The sequence below is a fragment of the Geotrypetes seraphini genome, chromosome 11 (genome assembly GCF_902459505.1).
Source record: "Geotrypetes seraphini chromosome 11, aGeoSer1.1, whole genome shotgun sequence".
Classification (NCBI taxonomy): Eukaryota; Metazoa; Chordata; class Amphibia; order Gymnophiona; family Dermophiidae; genus Geotrypetes; species Geotrypetes seraphini.
In genome coordinates, this window is record NC_047094.1 from 85636655 (window position 1) to 85657594 (window position 20940).

The 20940-nt window shown below is 40.9% G+C and overlaps 1 protein-coding gene across 4 annotated transcripts in view; it reads left to right on the plus strand.

Annotated features, from left to right (window-relative positions):
• Positions 1 to 20940, plus strand: part of PCMTD2 (protein-L-isoaspartate (D-aspartate) O-methyltransferase domain containing 2) — a 120580-nt gene that overhangs the window by 21519 nt on the left and 78121 nt on the right. For all 4 annotated transcript variants that reach the window (XM_033963571.1, XM_033963568.1, XM_033963572.1 and 1 more), the window contains one exon: positions 657 to 759. In XM_033963571.1, coding sequence (XP_033819462.1) covers positions 657 to 759 — 103 coding nt within the window. The remainder of the gene's footprint in view (positions 1 to 656; positions 760 to 20940) is intronic.

Consider the following 20940-nt stretch of genomic DNA (forward strand, 5'->3'; position numbering starts at 1 on the left):
AAGATAAAATGGAACTCCAAAGGATGGTTGTGGGTTAAGAAGAAAGGAGAAAAAAGGGGGGTTTTGGGTACCAGAGAGGGGGGAGGAGTTACATTTTTGAGAAAAGCCAAGTTGGTTGCCCCATATCAAAAAAAAGTTAAAGTTGAACTTAAATAGGTTCAGAGAAGAGAAACCAAAATGATAAAGGAAGATGGAGTAACTCCTCTGTGGGACAAAACCAAATGGGCTAGAGTTCTTCAGTTTGGAGGGAATATGTAGAGGTCTTACAAAATCCTGATTGGTTTGGAACAAGTTAATAGAGAATGGCTCTTTTTCATTTGCAACACTACTAGGACTGGAGGATGCTCTATAAAACTGCAACAGTAGGTGGCAGATTTAAAACAAATTGGAAAAAAAAATTGTCACTAAGTGCAAGGAGCATGTGGTTGAGGTATCTGACATAGCAGGGCTTGAAAGAGGTTTGGTCAAGCAATTGAAAGAAAATTCTCTAAACCATCAAACAGTAGTTTTACTAAGCCTGTATGGTTTCTCTGGGTATAAGCAACCAGGAGTAGGTCTGTTTGAAATCCAGCTGAGTGCTTGTGACTGAATTAGCTGGTGCTGAATTCTATGGACCTTTGTCATGATTATGTTCTTTACTTTCTTGTTGTCTATAGGTCCATTTGGTGTTAACCATGGGGTGGAGCTTCATGCTGATGTCATTGATTATGCAAAGCAGAAATTAGACTTTTTTATCCGAAGCAGTGACAGTTTTGACAAGTAAGACAACCATATGCTTTTGTGATGAAAGCTTTCTTCATCATGCTGAAGATCATGCAATGTTCGCTTTCAGTTGTTTACTGTGTTCAGTTTAAAATCTGTATGTTAATTTTTAAAGCATTGCATAGTACTGGTCCATGTTATTTGGTGGACATGGGTCAATATTCAGCTAGGATGGTTAGAGGGACATAATCAAAACATATGTCTAAATCTGATTTGGGCGGATGGCACTAGATGCTCAAAGTCAGCAAAGGGAAAATGCCTGTTTTTGAAAAAATGAATCTAGAATATAGTTGTTTTTTGTTTGTTTGTTTTTAGAAAATCATCTATCTGGATGTTCAGGCTATTGTTTGTCCAGACCACCATACCACGTTTTCAACCAAAATTTTGTCCAAGTGCCCAAACGCCCAGAACAAGACCATTTGGATGTGGGAGGGGCCAATCTTGTAATGGACTGGCCACCCAGGCGACAGAGCAGTGGGGTATCTTAGAGGGACTGCTGTAAACTTCACAAAAAGGGTGCCAGATAAACATCTCACCAGAATTCCCTTATAGCAGGTGTGTCAAAGTCCTTCCTCGAGGGCCGCAATCCAGTTGGGGTTTCAGGATTTCCCCAATTAATATGCAATGAGATCTCTTTGCATGCACTGCTTTCATTGTATGCTAATAGATCTCATGCATATTCATTGGGGAAATCCTGAAAACCTGACTGGATTGCGGCTCTCGAGGAGGGACTTTGACACCCCTGCCTTATAGGTTATGGTGAGCCCCCTAAAACCCACTACAACCCCAATAGCCCTTATTGTTGCAATTGGCACCTATATGGCATTAGAATAGGGTTTTGGGGGGGGTTTTGGTGGGCGCATATGTTCCACCATAAATGTAGTGGTTAGATTGGCTTATGGGCCTGGGTCGTCCTCTCTATGATTCACTAGCCCACCCCACAAGCTATTTAAGACACCTGTGTGCAGCTCTTCTAGGCTTTCCTATACCAGGTGCTGATGTTCTGGAGACAGTTATGTACTTTTTTAATTCTGATCTTTGTGGGAGTATGAGGGGGTCAATGAACACTGGGGGAATGTGTGTGGGTCTTTACTTTGTCTGTGCAGTAGTTATCTGGTCACTTTGGATACCTTTTTGGCACTTATATATGTTTTTACATCGTCTAACTCACAACATTTAAGTTTCGCCCAGGATGTCTAGTAAAACATTCGATTATCCCTACAGGACATCCCACCCTAACCACTCCTCCAGATAGGCTCCTTTCAGCTCTGGGCATTCAGAGGCATAAAATTCCCTCGACATGTCTAGAAAGTGCTGAGTTAGGCGGGTTTTTAGATGTGTTTACGTTTTGATTATGAGCCACAACTAAATCTGGATATTCAGCACTGCTATCCAGATAGTGACTGATGCTGAATATTCAAATTCAGCAGTGATTGGTATTATTATCCAGATAATAATCCCAATAAAGTTAGAACAGATTTTATGCTGCTAAAACTTTATACAGATATTTAGTCCTCTAACTGGATAACTTATCTCAGCTAACCGGATAAGTGTAGACTCTGCCCTAGCACTGTTCAGATAAGTATAAAAAATATGGATATTCAGCAACATTGTCCTATCATAATTGTATGTGCTAACAAGACACCAGTTCTATAGTTACTTCCTTAGTGTCCTCACTGTAAGGTTGGTTAGTGGCCCCCACAATGTATGGTTGGTGGGGTCACTTGAGAGGCGCCCTTACACACGCCAGGTCCCAGGTTCAGTTCCCTCACTGAAGATTCACCAGGAAGTAGAATCAAAAAGGCAACAGCCAGAGGTGATTGCATAAAGAATATATTATAGAAATAGGCTTACAGAAAAGCAATATTTATAAGCATTACAATTAATGAGAGAGCAACGCAGTTTCCCTGCCTTACAGAGTTCAGAGGAAAAGAGAGACATAGAAGCCTGAAGTTCCAGGGAAAGGCAGAGAGAGAGAAAAGGGGGATGGGGTGATGGTCCATGCTTCGTGTTCCATAGATAAAGAGAAGGATAGACAGAGAAAGAGAGAGCTTCTTGTGTGTTGCAGAGAGGAGGCATCCTATTCTGAATATAGAAAACTATTGAGCTTCAATAGAAGTTAAATCTCCCCCTCCTTAGTAAACTTGTGCTAGACAGCCGAAGAATAGGCTATGGTCAAATGTAATTTCCAGTATGCCTCTGACAATAGTTTCTGATTAACTTTAGTTATCTGTGCACCTGGACCCATTGTCCTAAGCACCCTCTTAATCAGACATTAACACATTAACACCTTTTAGCTAATCATGATTCAATCAGGGCTACTTAAAACCGTCTTTTTGGGTTATATGAAACAGTCTGCCTACACTCAGGGTCTATCTACATTCACATGTCAAAGTCAGATTGATATAATTTCCCATAGGCCTTTGCTGACATAAGTTATGCTGATTGCTAGCGATAGCTATGCTGACATCTCCCATACTTTTTTTTAAAAAAATTTTTCTTTTTATTCTTTGAAATGAAGGGAAGCTTGTGGTACTTACAGCCAGTCTGCAATTAGCAGATGCCTCTCTTACCTCCAACATTATAGCCGCACGTCCCCTGTCCTGAAGAATCTCCAGGCTATGAAGATAAACAGTTCCCATTATGAGTTCAAACCTCTGTCTTAGGTTGTATAGTCCGTCATCTGGGCGGGGACCCCAGTATGCTTATATCTTACCTGTCGTTGAACGAATGAACGGTGCATAAGGGATGCAGGAAGCTTTCTCAGAGGTTAAGGCATAAAGGTACCAGTATGGGATATGAGATAATATATTATGTCTGACCCTGGTATGGCCATGCCAAATCAAAACCAAATTAGAACCAAATTAGCAAGTGTCAGAGAAGATACTGGAAATACATGTATAACTGCCTTAAAAGCTAGAAGGAACTTTGTATGATATGCGTTGTAAAGAAATGTACATGTGTTTCACTTTACAGCAAAGGAAAATCATAATAATACATAGCAAAATTTGTACAAGAATTAAGATAATGATAGGGTGAATTAAAACATTAAATACGTGGTTTGCAGTGGGCGAATACTCAAAGAAAAGTTCCCAAACTGAGACATGAGTCTCGTAGCAAATTTTCTACAGTTTGTGCAATGTGTCCATTTTCAAAAGTGATAAATGTCTTGTTCCCCATATCAAGAGGTAGTGGATGCACAGCATATGAAATAAAGTCTGGAATGTCCATAGAATCATTAGTAACCAGAGGTGTGGAGTAGGTTGTCCCATTAATGGTGATGGAGGACAGAGGTGAATGACTACACCAGGTATTATTCAGTAAATAGGTTGAACTGTACAGCAAAGCGTTCATAGAAAGATGGCTATCATGAATCCGTAGATCCAACAAACAGGAAACGTTTTGTGGAAAGAATAGGTGAAAACAAAAATGTCCAGCTCCAAGGTAGTACAACGTGTGTGAAGAAGTAGAGGAGTAGGAGATCTTTGCGGACAGGGAGCAGGAAGCTGAATTAGTCCAGCAGGAACCGGCAGTCTCTTTAAACTGGTGAGATGCACACTTGGGATGAAATGATGTTTGCACAGGATCTGTCAGTCACTGGAAACTAGTGGTGTTCACCCTTGAGATGAAATGATGTCGGTGCATACAGGGAGGGATAAACCGGCTTGAAAAGAGTCCAGATATCATTCAGCAGCTGTACTCCAGTGTGATCCAAAGAAGAGATAGAAAACGAGAGAGAAACCATGTTGCCTGTACTGAATGTATATATAGAGAGAGACCAGGTTGCCTGTACTGAATGTGGCAACATGTAACAATATTAATGCATTTACTTGGTATAGTTATGGCAAAAGACAGACAATATTCAGGTACTTAAGGTTCTTAATCAGACATTCCAAAAAGATATGTTTTTGTGTGCTGCATATAACTATTATGGCAATTCAGAGAGACCATAATTCTGTCCTGAATGTATATATAAAAAAATTATGTCGGAAATGTGTACTGAATCTAGTGAGGATCATAGAATAAACACGGTATAAAGTAAAACCTTTACTTAAAAATATAACCCCTAACTAAGCTACATTTAGGATATGAAACAATAGGTAAAAAGAACATTGTGCAATTGGGCTAGTTAAAAAAAAGAATGGGGAAAAGAGCTCTAGAAATGGCCAATATTATGTATCCTGGGGTACCCCTCAAACTAAAACAAATAGACAAAACACAGACCACATGGCACAGACAAAACATAAAACACAAAGTTTGAGGCGTGAGGCTATTCTTCCCTCTGTCAAGTGTGCAGGGCTGAATTTAACTCTGCAAATAAACACATTGTTAAAAAAAAACCCAAAACAAAGATGAACACATGAGTCCGAACTGCTGCTAAGAAAAAGAAAAAAACATTTCAAATTAGCCGTATCCTCAAGGTCACTTAGAGCAAACTTCATCCTTGTTCCATTCCGGCCGACCTTGACCACATGTCTGCCACCTGGGTCCCACTGCACTCGGAGGAGTGGGCACTGCGGTGCAGAAGTCAGGTGCAGGCTAAATTTGTCGTCTTGTCTGCACTGTCGTGTCCTGGCATTCAGAGGCAAGGGGCAAATTCTGGAAATAATTAGTCATGTCTAGGACAGAGAAAAATGCACATTTAGGATTAAGTTTCACAGTAATGTCAGAGTAAGAGGCTGCCACTGGTACTACAGGCTTTGAAATCTTAGTTAGGGCCTGAGAGTGTATAGTGAGCCTAACAAAGCCCTCTGGTTTAGCATCTGACCAAGCTGGAGAGCCATATGCTAAAGAGAGAGGTCCACTCAGACCCTCTCCTCCATCTTAGGCACCAGTTCTGTTGCTGGAGGAAGTACTGGTTGCTGTGTTTGTGGTTGAGGATCTTCGGCCTCAAACAAAATTTCATTATACCTTTTCCCACAATCTTGTGCCCAAACAGAAACATCTGCAGCCTCTGAGTGAGTTACACTACGATCATGCTGCTGCACTGGCAGGCAACACTGTGTGGCTAACTGCAAAGGAATTCCTATACCCAATACAAGACTAGCCACTTCAACTATTTCTTTGTCTGTATTTTCACTCATGCTGGCAGTAGTTTCTACAATGTCTTTTATTTGTTCCTTTTGTGGGATAGACACACACTTTGAAGCTGTGCCATTTAGATCCTGAATCTCACAAATTTCCATATTTTTCTGATCTCCAGTAGGAGGCGCTCAATCTGTAAAACTGATTCCAGCCCCTGTATCAATCAAAGTTAATTTATCCTGACCCTCTATGGTAGTATTAACATTGGGGCGGCCGCAAATGTCCAAAATCAAAGATGCCACATACCTCAAGCTGAATTCTGAGTCTGACTTCTTTCCCTTATCCTGCGTCTCCAAAAGTGAGTCCACAGGTAAGTGAAAGGAGTCTGGCTGGGCTGTGAAGGCCTGAGTCACCTTGGCATTTGGACACAGAGAGTCAGGACATCCCTATGGACTAGCACAGTTGTTCCTAGCTATCAAATCACTTTTTACTCTGTCCAATTCTATCTGCATTGTGTGACGGTCCTGTTCCCATTTCATTTTCTCTTTTTCTAATGCTTCTGTCTGTGCTCTGAGCTCATGGAAAGGAATGTAAGTGGAGGCATTTCTGTAACTACCTCTGCCATGCCCTCTATTTCCTGTGTGTGGTGTTTTATTGTATTGGGGTGCTCCCTCAGCACGCCACCTTCTAGCTTCTCAAACTGAAATAATTTGAGCTGGCTGGGTCTTCCACACAGACCCAATCCTGAGCAGTAAAGTGTCAAAAGGCGTAGTTTTAGGGTCCTCCGAGAACAACAGAAGGTGTTTAGTAATCTCAGGAGATAATAATTCTAATAGGAATTCTTTGTTCTCTCTGACCATAATCTGAAGAAATGGGCCAATGTTCATGTTCGTTAAGTACCGCGTTGATTACCCACACTCTATATGCAAACAGCTCTGGTGTATCGGTTGGCAGGGGTGAAAGAGTTCTAAGTACTTGCAAAGAGGTGCAGCAAAATAGTTGTTCGATGCCCATCTTTACAAATTGATATGGATGAACAAGAGATCCAAATTTATAATAATGTGGACCCAGGGCTAGGTGCATAAGCTTATCAAAATCTGCATTGGTCCTTTTGTATTTCCCTAGACCCCAGTGAATCAATATGTCAGTAGCCCATTTGCACCATTCATTTATGGTAAAAGGCATAGGGCCCACTTTTTGTACTATTCTTTCAATGTCACTATCTTTCATATGTCCCTGCAGCACTACAGTTACTAGAGCTGTGTCACTTATAGGGGTACTATTGGTATTGCTCTGGCCTGGTAATGAATTTTCCTCACTTTCGTTTGTCGGTTCTTCTTCCTGTTCTACATCTGTAGCTAGTTTACCTTTTCGCTGACCTGCTACAAAAACAGTGTTTTGTTTTTCAATAAACTGACTACATGGATTATAGGGTGAATGATAGGGTGAATGTTGCCCTGGTGCAGACGGCAGAATCTGTGAGGAGACAGCATTAACCTGTCCCTGTGAGGCACATTTTGACTTTAAATACTTTAATTATCCCAGGACAAGCAGGCAGCATATTCTTGACTGATGGGTGACGGCACCGACGGAGCCCCGGTACGGACAATTTTAGAGTGATTGCACTCTAAGAACTTAGAAAGTTCTGGTAGGCCGCACCGCGCACGCGCGAGTGCCTTCCCGCCCGACAGAGGCGCGCGGTCCCCAGTTTCTTAGTTTCCGCGGAGCTAAGAAGACGCGTCTCTCTCAACGGCCGTTGTGAGAGAATTTTTGTGAAACTTCCCGCTCGCGAAAACTTGTTGAGGAAATATTATTTCCTTTCCTTTTTTCTTTATTTTCTTTTAAAAAAAAAAAAAAAACTTTATTGTTTTTTTGCCTTATTTTCGGTTTTGCCCCGGCGGGGCCTTTAGCCATCATCGAGGCCTCGGCCTTCGATTTGGCTGAAGCCGTTTTTACATTCATGCCCCCCCCAACCCGGCTTCAAAAAGTGCCAGCGGTGTGCACGACCAATTTCACTAACTGATCCTCATAATTGGTGTCTCCAGTGTCTTGGTCCCGACCATCGAGCGTCAACCTGCACCCGCTGTGCAACTTTAAAAAAGAGAACTCTTAAAAATCGAGAAATCCAACAGAAATTATTGTTTGGTGCCAAAATGTCTGATTCTACACCGGCACCGACATCGGCACCGGCGCAGTCGGCACCCACATCATCGACACCACGCGATACCGCGGCGGTGTCGACTCCAGGTAAGCCGGCTAAGAAGCCTTCCCCGTTGGAGCGTCCTCCGGTCTCGATGGCAGCGAGCCCAATCCTGCCGACCTCGAGGCGCCCACGGAAGCGCTCCGCTCCAATAGAGGTGAGCCCCTCTACATCGGGGTCCTCATCCTCAGAGCGTAGAGCGGCACCGCAGGTACCATTAAAGAAAAAGACGGTACCGGTGCCTTCCCTTGAGGAGCGTATAGCTGCTGTTCTGAAGGCGCAACTCAAAGAACAGCTACAGCACCTCCTGCCTTCAGTTCTGGCATCGACCTTACCGGTACCAGTCCAGTCTGAGCCACCGGTACCGATAGTGGAACGTCCTATTTTATCGACATCCACTTTGTCGGTACCGGTACAGTCGGTTTCCTCTGTCTCCATGCCGATTCTGGCACCGGAGCCGAGAGCTCACCATCAGGCTGTGCAGACTTCGGCTCCGGTGCGTACAGTGACATCTCCCGGTACCGAATCAGGCAGGTCGGGGGAAGTCTCTTCGCAAATCCCATCATTTAGAGCCTTCCACTCCAGAATCTCGAGACAGGAGTTTTCAGGTTCGGGACCCTGACTTATGGAGTGACTCAGAGGATCCTATTCTTTCGGAGGGAGAATGCTCTTCTGGTGATGAGGACCCATCTGCTTTAGGAGCCTCCTCTAGACCAGAAGTGTCTTCTTTTTCTTCATTTTTGAAGGAAATGTGTGACTCTCTCTCCATTCCTTTGGAGGCTGAGTCAAAGAAATCCAAGGCTTTTCTAGATGCCTTGGACTTTGACCAGCCTCCAAAGGAATACCTTAAATTACCTCTCCAATTCTGAGAGAGACATTCTATAAGAATCTGGAATCTCCTCTAACTATTCCAGGAGCCCCCAGAAAATTGGATTCCTTATATAAGGTCATTCCTATCCCTGGGTTTGACAAGCCCCAACTACCTCATGAGTCCCTTTTAGTGGAGTCCACTCTAAAAAAGTCCAAAGGGGCTAGTGTATATGCCTCAGTCCCTCCTGGCAGAGAGGGCAAATCTATGGACAAGTTTGGTAAAAGGCTTTACCAAAATGCTATGTTAGCTAATCGATCAGGAAATTATGCATTCCATTTCTCTTTCTACCTTAAGCAGTTGATTCAAAATCTCACTGCTTTTGAGAAATATTTTCATGATCGAAAAAAGTCTGCTTTTCACCACACTTGTTCATCTCTTTTGCAGCTCCGAAAATTCATGGTAAGATCCATTTATGATACTTTCGAGCTGACCTCCAGAGCCACAGCCATGTCAGTGGCCATGCGGCGGCTAGCCTGGCTTCGTGTTTCAGAACTAGACGTTAATCACCAAGATCGGCTAGCCAATGCACCTTGCTTAGGGGATGAGCTGTTTGGAGATTCCATGGACTCCACTACTCAAAAACTATCGGCTCATGAGACCAGATGGGACACACTTCTTAAAACCAAGAAGCCTCCACCATCCAGGCCTTTTCGTCCACAATCAACCTACCAACGTAGATTTGTGGCTCGTCCTCTGCCTCAAAATACACAACAGCCTAGACGTCAGAGGCAACAGCGACCAGCTGCTAGACAACCTCAGCAACAGCAGCAGGTAAAACCTACACCTACACAAAAGTCTACCCAGCCCTTTTGACTTGGTTCTCCAAAACATAGCCAGTCTTGCTCCTTCTACCCGACTTCCACAACCTATAGGAGGACACCTTTCTTATTTCATAAGCCGTTGGGAAATTATCACGTCAGATCAGTGGGTCCTGAACATCATCCACCACGGCTACTCTCTCAACTTTCAAACTCTACCTCCTGATTCTAGAACTTGGAACACGCACGATATGGCAGCTTAACCGCAGAGCTCCTGAGTCCCAGGCAACAACTGAATAAAATAAAACTATTTATTTACTTGTCTGACTTAAAAATAATAAAAATCAACGGCGGAAATGGCAGCGATAAGGCAAGGAAAAAATGAAAAACCTTGTACTTCGGGAGTGTCAGCAAAAAGGTCAAAGGTAACCCCTGTATCGCCGTCCAGCATACCAATCCCGCTGGAAGCAGATGAAATTAATGAAAAAGCTGACATCATGGCAGAATTATTTAAAATCAAAATAATGCTGACTGATAATGCCAACAAATTATCAGAAGTGAAGGAAGAGTTGATTAACCTGAAACAAGAAATCCAAACTGACAGACAAAGAATGTCTGTGATGGAGGAAAGAATCTGTCAGTTGGAAACTTTCACACAAAAGTATGAAGAGGAAAAGAAAAATGTAACAGCCTTAAAAAATCAACTAATTGATATGGAGAATCGAGGAAAAAGAAAGAATATTAGAATCCTTGGCTTAGCTGAAAATATTGAAGGAGAAAACCCTATACAGTTCTTGGAAAATCTTTTGCCTAAACTGCTGCAGCTGAATTCTAAATGGCCGTTGGAGATAGAACGTGCCCACAGAATCCCCACAAGAAAACAAACAAACCAGACAGCTCCTAGACCTCTGATCTTCAAAGTATTAAGATACCAACAAGCATTTGAGATCTTAAAAGTGGCAAAAGCAAATAAAAACCTAAACTATAAAGGATCTAAACTGATTTTTGTTCCTGACTTTGCTAAAGATACTGCAAATATAAGGAAACAATTCCTTACATTCAGACAACAATTAAAAGAAAAGGGCTACATGTATGGTCTTTACTATCCGTCTACAATGAGAATTTCTACAGGAAATAAATCTATGTATTTTCAAGATCCTGCTAAACTGAAAATTTTTGACACAAGAAGAACCAATGTCTACATAATAAAGCAGAATAAAGCAAATTTATCTAATGAAAATAGATGGAAATAAAGAAAGAAAAAAGAAGAGGAACTAATGTCTACATATAATCAGAATAAAATGGAAGTTTCATCTGAAGAAAGGATATAGAAAATGCAAGATAAAATAAGAATGACAATTTTTGATTCAAATTTTATTATAATATATTGAATTTTATGACTTAAATTAATTTTTGATTTTATTCCATCCATTTAAAAAAATATATATATATTTTATAATTTTTGATTCAATTATTATTAATATATTGGATGTTATGATAAATTTACATTATAATTGAATTGAATACTATTATAGAATTATTGCATATATATTTAATACTGCTATTATTAATTGGAAAAAAAAAAAATTTATTTTAGATTTGATTAAATGAGTGTGGAAATTATCATAACATAGATATTTAATTCCTATACATATTAGGTTATTATAAATGATGATGTTTAAAAATGTTATTATTACAATATGATATATGGAATTAGAATTATATTTTACATATATTAAATTTATTGTAGGGAGAATATATTTTTATCTAAGAATTGAAAATATTAAGATGATTTATCCAATTATAATTTATATGAATTACTACATCTATATTTAATTCTGCTAATATTAATGGAAAAAATTTTTTGGATTCGGTTAAATGAATGGGAAATTATTATAACATAGGTATTAATTATAAAATCTTTTTGATATAAATATTTATCTATACATATTACGATACTATAAATGATGATTTTCAAATATATAAAATGATTTACTAAAATATTTATTATTATATATATTATATATATAGGAATATCTAATTTGAATATATGAAATTAGAACTATATATGAAATATATTTAATTTATTGAAGGGGTAATATATTATTTATATCTAAGACTTGAAAAGATTAATATGATTTATCAAATTAAATTTGATATGAACTATAATATACAAGGGGATTTAATGAAGGTTTAAATGAATAATAAGGTGGATAAAGAAATATGAAATGTATTGAATTAGAGAATATTTTTATGAATGATTAGTTGCCTGGGGGAGGGGATTTAGGTTTTGCATGACCAATGTGTGTTCCAGGACAAACATTGATAATGGGAGGGTCGGGAGGGAAAATAGAGGGTGGGAATGGGAATCAATATATATTAATTGTGCTGAGATCTAATCATGTATATTATCATAGAATATTGGTTAAAATTTAATGATAAATAAGATGGATATAAAAATTTATTCTATGAATGTCAATGGTTTAAATCATCCTATTAAGAAAAAGAAAATATTATCGTTCCTTAAAAATCAAAATGCGGATATCTACTTCATACAAGAGACCCATCTTTCTGAAACTGAATCTAAAAAATTATCTGGGGGTTGGATTTCTAATTGTTTATTTGCACCGGCTTTAAAGAAAAAAGCTGGAGTGGCTATTCTGATAAACAAAAAATGCAATGCGAATTTCAAATTAATAAATTATGACCCCTTAGGTAGATGGGTGCATGTCGAAATGGATCTGGGAAATACAACCATGAATTTATTCAATTTATATGCTCCTAATACGAATCAAATGGAGTTTTTCAAACAAATTCAACAATTACTTTTACCACTGGCTACATCTAATTTAATAGTAGCAGGAGATTTCAATGCTGTAATGGATCCAATTTTGGATAAAAAACCAAGTAGAATTATGAAATCATTAGGCTTAGATAATTTGATTCAATCTTGTGATTTAGTAGATATATGGCGTATTCTTCATTTTAATGATCAGGAATTTTCTTTTTGTTCTCAGGTCCACAAATCCTTTTCACGAATTGATTATATATTTGTTTCTAATAACCTAGCGCAGCGTGTGATAAAAGCAGTTATAGATCCTATTATAATTTCGGATCATGCTGGTGTGTGGATTAATCTTCAAAATTATGATATTGAACATTTAAATTCAATTTGGAGATTTAATAATACTTTTTTAGCGGATTCAAATTTTCTCGAAGAATTTAAATTAAAAATACAAGAATTTTTTCAAATTAATGATTCAGATAATATTAATGCTGAGATTTTATGGGACGCTTTTAAAGCAACAATGAGAGGGAATATTATTTCATACTCAGCATATATTAATAAACAACATAAAAAACAATTTCTTGAATTAGGAAAACAAATTAAATTATTAGAAAATAAATTAATTGAAAAATGGGAAAATAAAACATTACAAGATTTATTAAAATTAAAAGTTAAATATAATGAGATTTCTTCTCAATTTGTGAGAAAAGATTTATTTAATAGACAAGTTCAATTTTACGGAAATTCAAATAAAGCTGGAAAATTATTGGCAAATTTCCTTAAAGCAAAAAAAAGAAAATCCAAGATTATTGCAATTAAAGATATACAAGGTAATACACACACTAACAATAAAGACATTTTAAGACAATTTCTTGATTTTTATAAAGATTTATATTCTTCTGAATCTTATGAAAATAAAGAACAAGATGGACAAAAATTTTTAAATTCATTTATTGGACCAAATGTTCCAGATCATATAAAAAGAAGTTTAGAAGAACCTATATCTTTAAAAGAAATAGAATCAGCATTGAAGTCTCTTAGAGTTGGATCCGCTCCGGGTGGTGATGGTTATACGGTTGAATTTTATAAATCATTTCAAAACATTATTTTACCATATCTATTAAAATTGTATCAATATCAAATGAATAATGGAAATATATCAGGTACTATGGCTGATTCATTAATTATTGTCTTACCAAAACCAAACAAAGATCCTACCTTGGTTTCAAATTACAGGCCTATTTCCTTATTAAATGTAGATGGTAAATTAATTTCTAAAGTACTAGCAATAAGATTGGCAAAAGCTCTTCCTTTCATTATTGATGTACATCAAACAGGATTTATTGCTAAAAGACACTCATCACATAACACCAGATTAGCATTTCACTCTTTAAATTTAGCAAAAAATATGAATGATCCAACTTTTATGCTATCTTTGGATGCAGAAAAAGCATTTGATAGAGTAGAATGGAAATTTATGTATCAATCTCTAGAATGGTTTGGAATAGGACCCGGTTTTATTAAAATGATTCAGACATTGTATAGCTCTCCTGGTGCAAGATTATATATAAATAACAATTTATCAGATAAATTTAATTTGCAAAGGGGAGTTAGACAAGGATGTCCTTTGTCTCCCTTACTTTTTGATATTGTTCTAGAACCCTTGTTAATTGCAATTAATCAAACTAAGGAGATAAGGGGAATCCCATTTTCTTACTGGGAATATAAACTTTCTGCATATGCAGATGATATCTTATTATATTTGAGAGAACCGGGGATTACTATTCCAAATTTACTTAATCTTCTAGAGGAATTTGGAAAATTCTCTGGATATAAAATTAATTGGAGTAAATCAGAAATTCTTCCAATTAATGTTCACTGCACCAAAGGATTATTTGATTCATATTCATTTATTTGGAAAGAGGAAGGATTAAAATATTTAGGAATTATGATCAAAAATACAATTGATGATACAGTCAAAGAAAATGAAAAACTTTTATTGAAAAAAATTACAGAAATGTGTGAACAATGGAATCCTTTACATCTTTCATGGTGGGGAAGAATTCAAACAATTAAAATGATGATATTGCCTGTAGTTTGTTATCAAATGAGTATGATACCAATATTTTTTCAGGGGTCCTTTTATAAAAAATTAAACAATATTATCACAAAATTTGTTTGGTTTGGGAAAAGACCCAGAATTGCTTTAGTATCTTTACAAAGACCAATTATGGAGGGAGGGGTAAATTTTCCAAATTTTTATAGGTACCATCAAGCCTATATTCTAAGACAGGGTATGTATTGGATCCTCCCAGATCTCATGGAGAATGTACCAGATTGGCTATATTTAGAATGGCGACTCCTGTTCCCATTACATTTAGATCATTTAATTAGTATAACAATGCCCAGAAGATACAAAGAAAACAGAATATTATTAGACACTTGGAAAACATTAAGATATATAAATAACCTATCACCAGATCCAATTTGTAAATCACTAAATCAATCTATTTGGGTAAACTCCAGGATCAAAATTGGCGGATTTAAGATCGTCTGGAAACAATGGATAAGTGCAGGTATACGAACATTAAATGATGTCATTTCAGAAGGTTCACTGCTTAGTTTTTCACAATTGCAAAATAAATTTGGCTTAAATAAATCACAATATTTTAAATGGATGCAATTGAAGCAGGCCATTCAGGTAGGGTTCCCTGAATGGAAAAATCTTAATACTCAATATAGTCTGCAGGTTTTATGTTTCCAGGCGGATTTCTTGGGTCACCAAGCCGCAAAATGGTACAAATTGATATATGGATTTTTAAATAAAAAAAAGAAAACTGGTCTTAGGGATATTTGGAGTATTGAGATTGGACAGACAATTTCTGCGTCTCAATGGCCACGATTTTGGTCCTGGAGATTAAGATCTACAAAGTCAGCATCTATGAGTCAAACATGGATGTTTTTATTACATAGAGTGTTATGGACCCCTACGCGCTTGCAAAAGATAGATAATACTAGATCCAATAGATGCTGGCATTGTAAAATAGAAATAGGGACGTTAGATCATCTAATTTTTTTTTGTCCCTGTGTAAATGCCTTTTGGAATATGATTTGGCCCCAAATTAACAAATTACTAGAAAATCATGTAGGACTCTCATATGACACTGTATTATTTGGAACTGCAATGAGAACTCGGAGTCCGATCTCAGTAAACAATAATAAACTACTATTAATATTGACAGGAGTCGCCATGCAACAAATAACTCAGAATTGGAAAGACTATACCAAATTAAATTATACGTTCTGGTGGAACTCTGTCTGTCATATATACAAAATGGAAAAAGTAATAGCATTACAACACGGGAACATTCATAATTTCAATAAAATTTGGCAACCATTGACAAATTATTCTAATGATTAGATTTCTTAGCACAATTATAATACTTATATAGAAAAGGGGAGGGACATGTATAATTTTTAGAATCATTAATTGGAAAAAGGGGAGGGATGTATAACTTTTGATTATATATAATATATACTAATTATAAATTAAGTTGTATTAATGATAGATACAATGATATATAGTAATTAATTATATCACTTGAATTTCAAACATTGTAAAAATTGAAAAATTCAATAAATAAAATTTAAAAAAACAAAAAACAAACTCTACCTCCTCCAAGTCAACCAAAAGAGTCTGCTTCGCACACTCCTCAGTCTTTCCTTCTTCTCCAGGAGGTTCAATCCCTCCTTCTTCTAAACGCCATAGAGGAGGTCCCTCTAGATCAAAAGGGACAGGGATTCTACTCCCGTTACTTTTTGGTCCCCAAAAAAACAGGAGATCTCAGACCCATTCTAGATCTCCGCGATCTCAACAAATTTTTGGTCAAAGAAAAGTTCAAAATGCTTTCTCTAGCCACTCTTTATCCTCTTCTCAATCAAGGCGACTGGCTATGTTCCCTCGATCTCAAAGAAGCATACACTCATATACCGGTCAATCTGGCCTCCAGACAATACCTCCGCTTCATGATCAATCGTTGTCATTACCAATACAAGGTGCTACCCTTCGGTCTTGCCTCCTCTCCAAGAGTGTTTACCAAATGTCTGATTGTGGTGGCTGCTTTTCTTCGCTCTCACCACCTTCAGGTGTTTCCTTACCTAGACGATTGGTTGATAAAGACCAGTTCATCTCAGACAGTACTCCAGGCCACCAACCAAACCATCAGGTTTCTTCAACTTCTGGGGTTCGAGATCAATCTACCCAAATCTCATCTCATTCCCACTCAGAGACTTCAATTCATAGGAGCTGTCTTGGACACAGTCCTTATGAGAGCGTTCCTACCGTCCAACCGTCTTCAAATGCTTCAATCTCTCTGTCAGCAGGTGCTTCCACAGCATTCCATCTCAGCAAAGCGTATGATGATTCTCTTGGGTCACATGGCCTCCACAGTCCATGTCACACCCCTCGCACGTCTTCACCTACGCAATCCTCAATGGACCCTAGCCACCCAGTGGTCCCAAGCGACGGATCCTTGCTCACGACACATATCTGTGACATCATCTCTTCGTCAGTCTCTACAATGGTGGTTGGTATCCTCAAATCTATCCAGAGGTCTTCTGTTCCACCAACCTCCTCACCAACTAGTCATAACCACCGATGCCTCCCCTTATGCATGGGGAGCGCATTTGAACGAGTTCCAAACTCAAGGCCTTTGGACAGTCCAGGAAAAGAAGCGTCACATCAATTTCCTAGAACTCAGAGCCATGTTTTATGCCCTCAAGGCCTTCCAACATCTTCTCTTTCCTCAAGTTGTCCTGTTGTGCACAGACAATCAAGTTGCGATGTACTACATCAACAAACAGGGTGGGACGGGCTCCCGTCCCTTATGCCAGGAAGCCCAGAAGATCTGGACTTGGGCCATAGATCACCATCTATTCCTGAAAGCTATTTACATTCAGGGAGAGGAGAATTCCGTAGCGGACAAACTCAGCAGAATTCTCCAGCCTCACGAGTGGACTCTCGATCCTGTAACTCTACAATCCATCTTCGCTCAATGGGGCACTCCTCAGATAGACCTCTTTGCAGCTCCTCACAATCATCAGCTGCCCCTATTCTGCTCCAGACTTTACTCTCCTCACCGTCTGGCAGCGGATGCATTTCTCCTCGATTGGTCCAATCTGTTCCTGTACGCTTTCCCTCCTCTGCCTCTCATGTTGAGAACCTTGTTCAAACTCAAGAGGGATCAAGCAACCATGATTCTGATTGCTCCGAGGTGGCCCAGGCAACATTGGTTCTCCCTTCTACTTCAACTCAGTTCCAGGGAACCTTTTCTTCTGCCTCTGTATCCTTCTCTGCTTACTCAGCATCATGAAACCCTTCTACATCCCAACCTACAGTCTCTGCACCTGACAGCTTGGTATCTCTCGGGCTGACTTCTCATGATACACTCTTGTCTCAGCCTGTTCGCTCGATTCTGGATGCCTCCAGAAAACCGGCCACTCTTCAATGTTACCATCAGAAGTGGACACGATTTTCTTCATGGTGTCTTCTTCATCATTATGATCCCACTTCCCTTGCAGTGGAGACCTTGTTGGATTATCTTCTTTCATTGTCAGACTCTGGCCTCAAGTCCACTTCAATCAGAGTCCATCTCAGTGCTATAGCGGCTTTTCATGAGCCAGTCCATGGAAAACTCCTCTCAGCTCATCCCTTGGTATCCAGGTTCATGCGAGGTCTTTTTAATCTGAAACCACCTCTTAAAAGCCCTTCTGTTATCTGGGATTAGAGAATGACACGGTGAAAAAATTGGTCCCCGTCACCGCCCCGTCCCCGTCTCACCATCCTCTGCACCGCCCCGTCACCACCATTCCCTTCACCGCCCCGTCACCGCCACTGCCACCCCATTCACCGCCCCGTCACCGCCACTGCCACCCCATTCACCGCCCCGTCACCGCCACTGCAACCCCATTCACCGCCCCGTCACCGTCACCGCTGCATATATAAAAGCCTCAAACGGGTACGATTTTAAATACTTTTCTTTATTTACGTATAAAGGAAACATTCTTTAAAACTTTAAAACTTAGTTAAATATTAGTTAATAACTATACAAAAACAAACACGACATGTACTTTTAATGCTTACAATGTTAGCCTACATGGTAAGTAGACGCGGCCGCTGTACCTAATCGTGTACCAAATTGTGTACCTAATCGCGGTCACTATGCTAATTGTGATTAGCATAGTGACCGCGGCTACGGCTGCAAGTCTCCCCTCCCCCCAGCGATCACGGCAGGAGGGCACCCAACCCCTCCTGTAGACCCCCCCCAACGGCCCTCCCGACAATCGCAGCAGAAGGGTACCCAACCCCTCCTGCCGGTCCTCCCAATGGCCTCCCCTAAGATCGCCGGCAGGAGGGTACCCAACCCCTCCTGCTGGACCCCCCCCCCCCCAACGAACCCTCCCACCCCGGAACCCCCTTAGTCTTACTTTCCAAGTTGGACCGGACGGCTCCTCACACGTATGGCCAGCAGGCTTGCCTCCGTCCAAATGAGGCGGGCCCGCCCCTACCCTGCCCAACCCACAGGATCCTAGGGCCTGATTGGTCTAGGCACCTAAAGCCACTCCCGCTATAGGAGGGGCCTTAGGTGCTTGGGCCAATCAGGCCCTAGGATCCTGTGGGTTAGGCAGGGGAGGGGAGGGGCGGGCCCGCCTCATTTGGACGGAGGCAGGCCTGCTGGCCAGACGAGCGAGGAGCTGTCCGGTCCAACTTGGAAAGTAAGACTAAGGGTGGTGTTTCGGGATGGCGGGGTTTGTTGGGGGAGGGTCCGGCAGGAGGGGTTGGGCACCCTCCTATTGGCGATATAGGGGGCCGTTGGGGGGGCCGGCAGGAGGGGTTGGGCACCCTCCTACCAGTGATCATAGGGGGGCTGTTGGGGAGCTGGCAGGAGGGGTTGGATATCCTCCTGCTGCGATCGTCGGGGGGGGCTGTTGGGGTAGGCAGGAGGGGTTGGGCACCCTCCTATTGGCGATATAGGGGGCCGTTGGGGGGGCCGGCAGGAGGGGTTGGGCACCCTCCTACCAGTGATCATAGGGGGGCTGTTGGGGAGCTGGCAGGAGGGGTTGGATATCCTCCTGCTGCGATCGTCGGGAGGGCCGTTGGGGGGGGGGGGGGTTTGGGGTAGGCAGGAGGGGATGGGTACCCTCCTGCCGCGATCGTTGGGGAGGGCTGGTTCTGTCGGCATGAAGGGCTGAGCACCTTCCTGCCGGCGATCGTCGGGGGGGGGGGGGGCGGGTTCTATTGGCAGGAAGGGTTGATCTGACAAATGAGGAGCCAGTATATTGGGGGGCGGAGTCAATGCGGCAACGTGCAGGTGAAACACAGGTAAATAGCGGTTCCTAGAAGGGGGGACATTGGCCTGCGGGGACAAATCTATTCACCGTTTTTGCGGGCGGTGAAAGGATTTGTCCCCGCGTCTGCGGCGATTTGCTAATGAGGTCACCATAACCCGCAGCCAAACCGCAGCCACGCAGCGGTTCGCTGCGGGGATCGCTCCCCGTGTCATTCTCTATCTGGGATCTCAATGTAGTTCTTTCCGCTTTAATGAAGCCTCCTTTTGAACCATTGGCTACTACTTCTTTCAAGTTTCTCACTTGGAAGGTACTTTTCCTTATTGCTCTTACCTCTGCCAGGAGGGTCAGTGAGCTACATGCACTAGTGTCGGATCCACCTTTTACGGTCTTTCATCATGACAAGGTGGTTCTGCGTACACATCCAAAGTTTCTTCCGAAGGTTGTCTCTGCATTCCATCTCAACCAATCCATTGTTCTGCCTGTCTTCTTTCCGAAACCTCACTCTCACTCTGGAGAACAGGCTCTACATACTTTGGACTGTAAGAGGGCTCTGGCTTACTATTTATATCGTACTAAGCCCCATAGATCATCTCCCCAACTTTTTCTGTCCTTTGATCCGAATAAATTGGGACGCCCTGTCTCTAAACGTACGTTGTCTAATTGGCTGGCAGCGTGCATTTCCTTCTGTTATGCTCAGACTGGACTGACACTGGAAGGTTCTGTCACGGCCCATAGAGTCCGAGCCATGGCAGCATCTGTAGCTTTCCTCCGTTCCACTCCTATTGAGGAAATCTGCAAGGCTGCTACTTGGTCCTCAGTTCATACTTTTACATCTCATTATTGTCTGGACACTTTCTCCAGACGGGATGGTCACTTCGGCCAATCTGTTTTGCAAAATTTGTTTTCCTAATGGCCAACCTTCCCACCATCCCTCTTTTTGTTAGCTTGGAGGTCACCCATCAGTCAAGAATATGCTGCCTGCTTGTCCTGGGATAAAGCACAGTTACTTACCGTAACAGGTGTTATCCAGGGACAGCAGGCAGATATTCTTGCGTCCCACCCACCTCCCCGGGTTGGCTTCTTAGCTGGCTTATCCTAACTGGTGACCGCGCGCCTCTGTCGGGCGGGAAGGCACTCGCGCGTGCGGCCTACCAGAACTTTCTAAGTTCTTAGAGTGCAATCACTC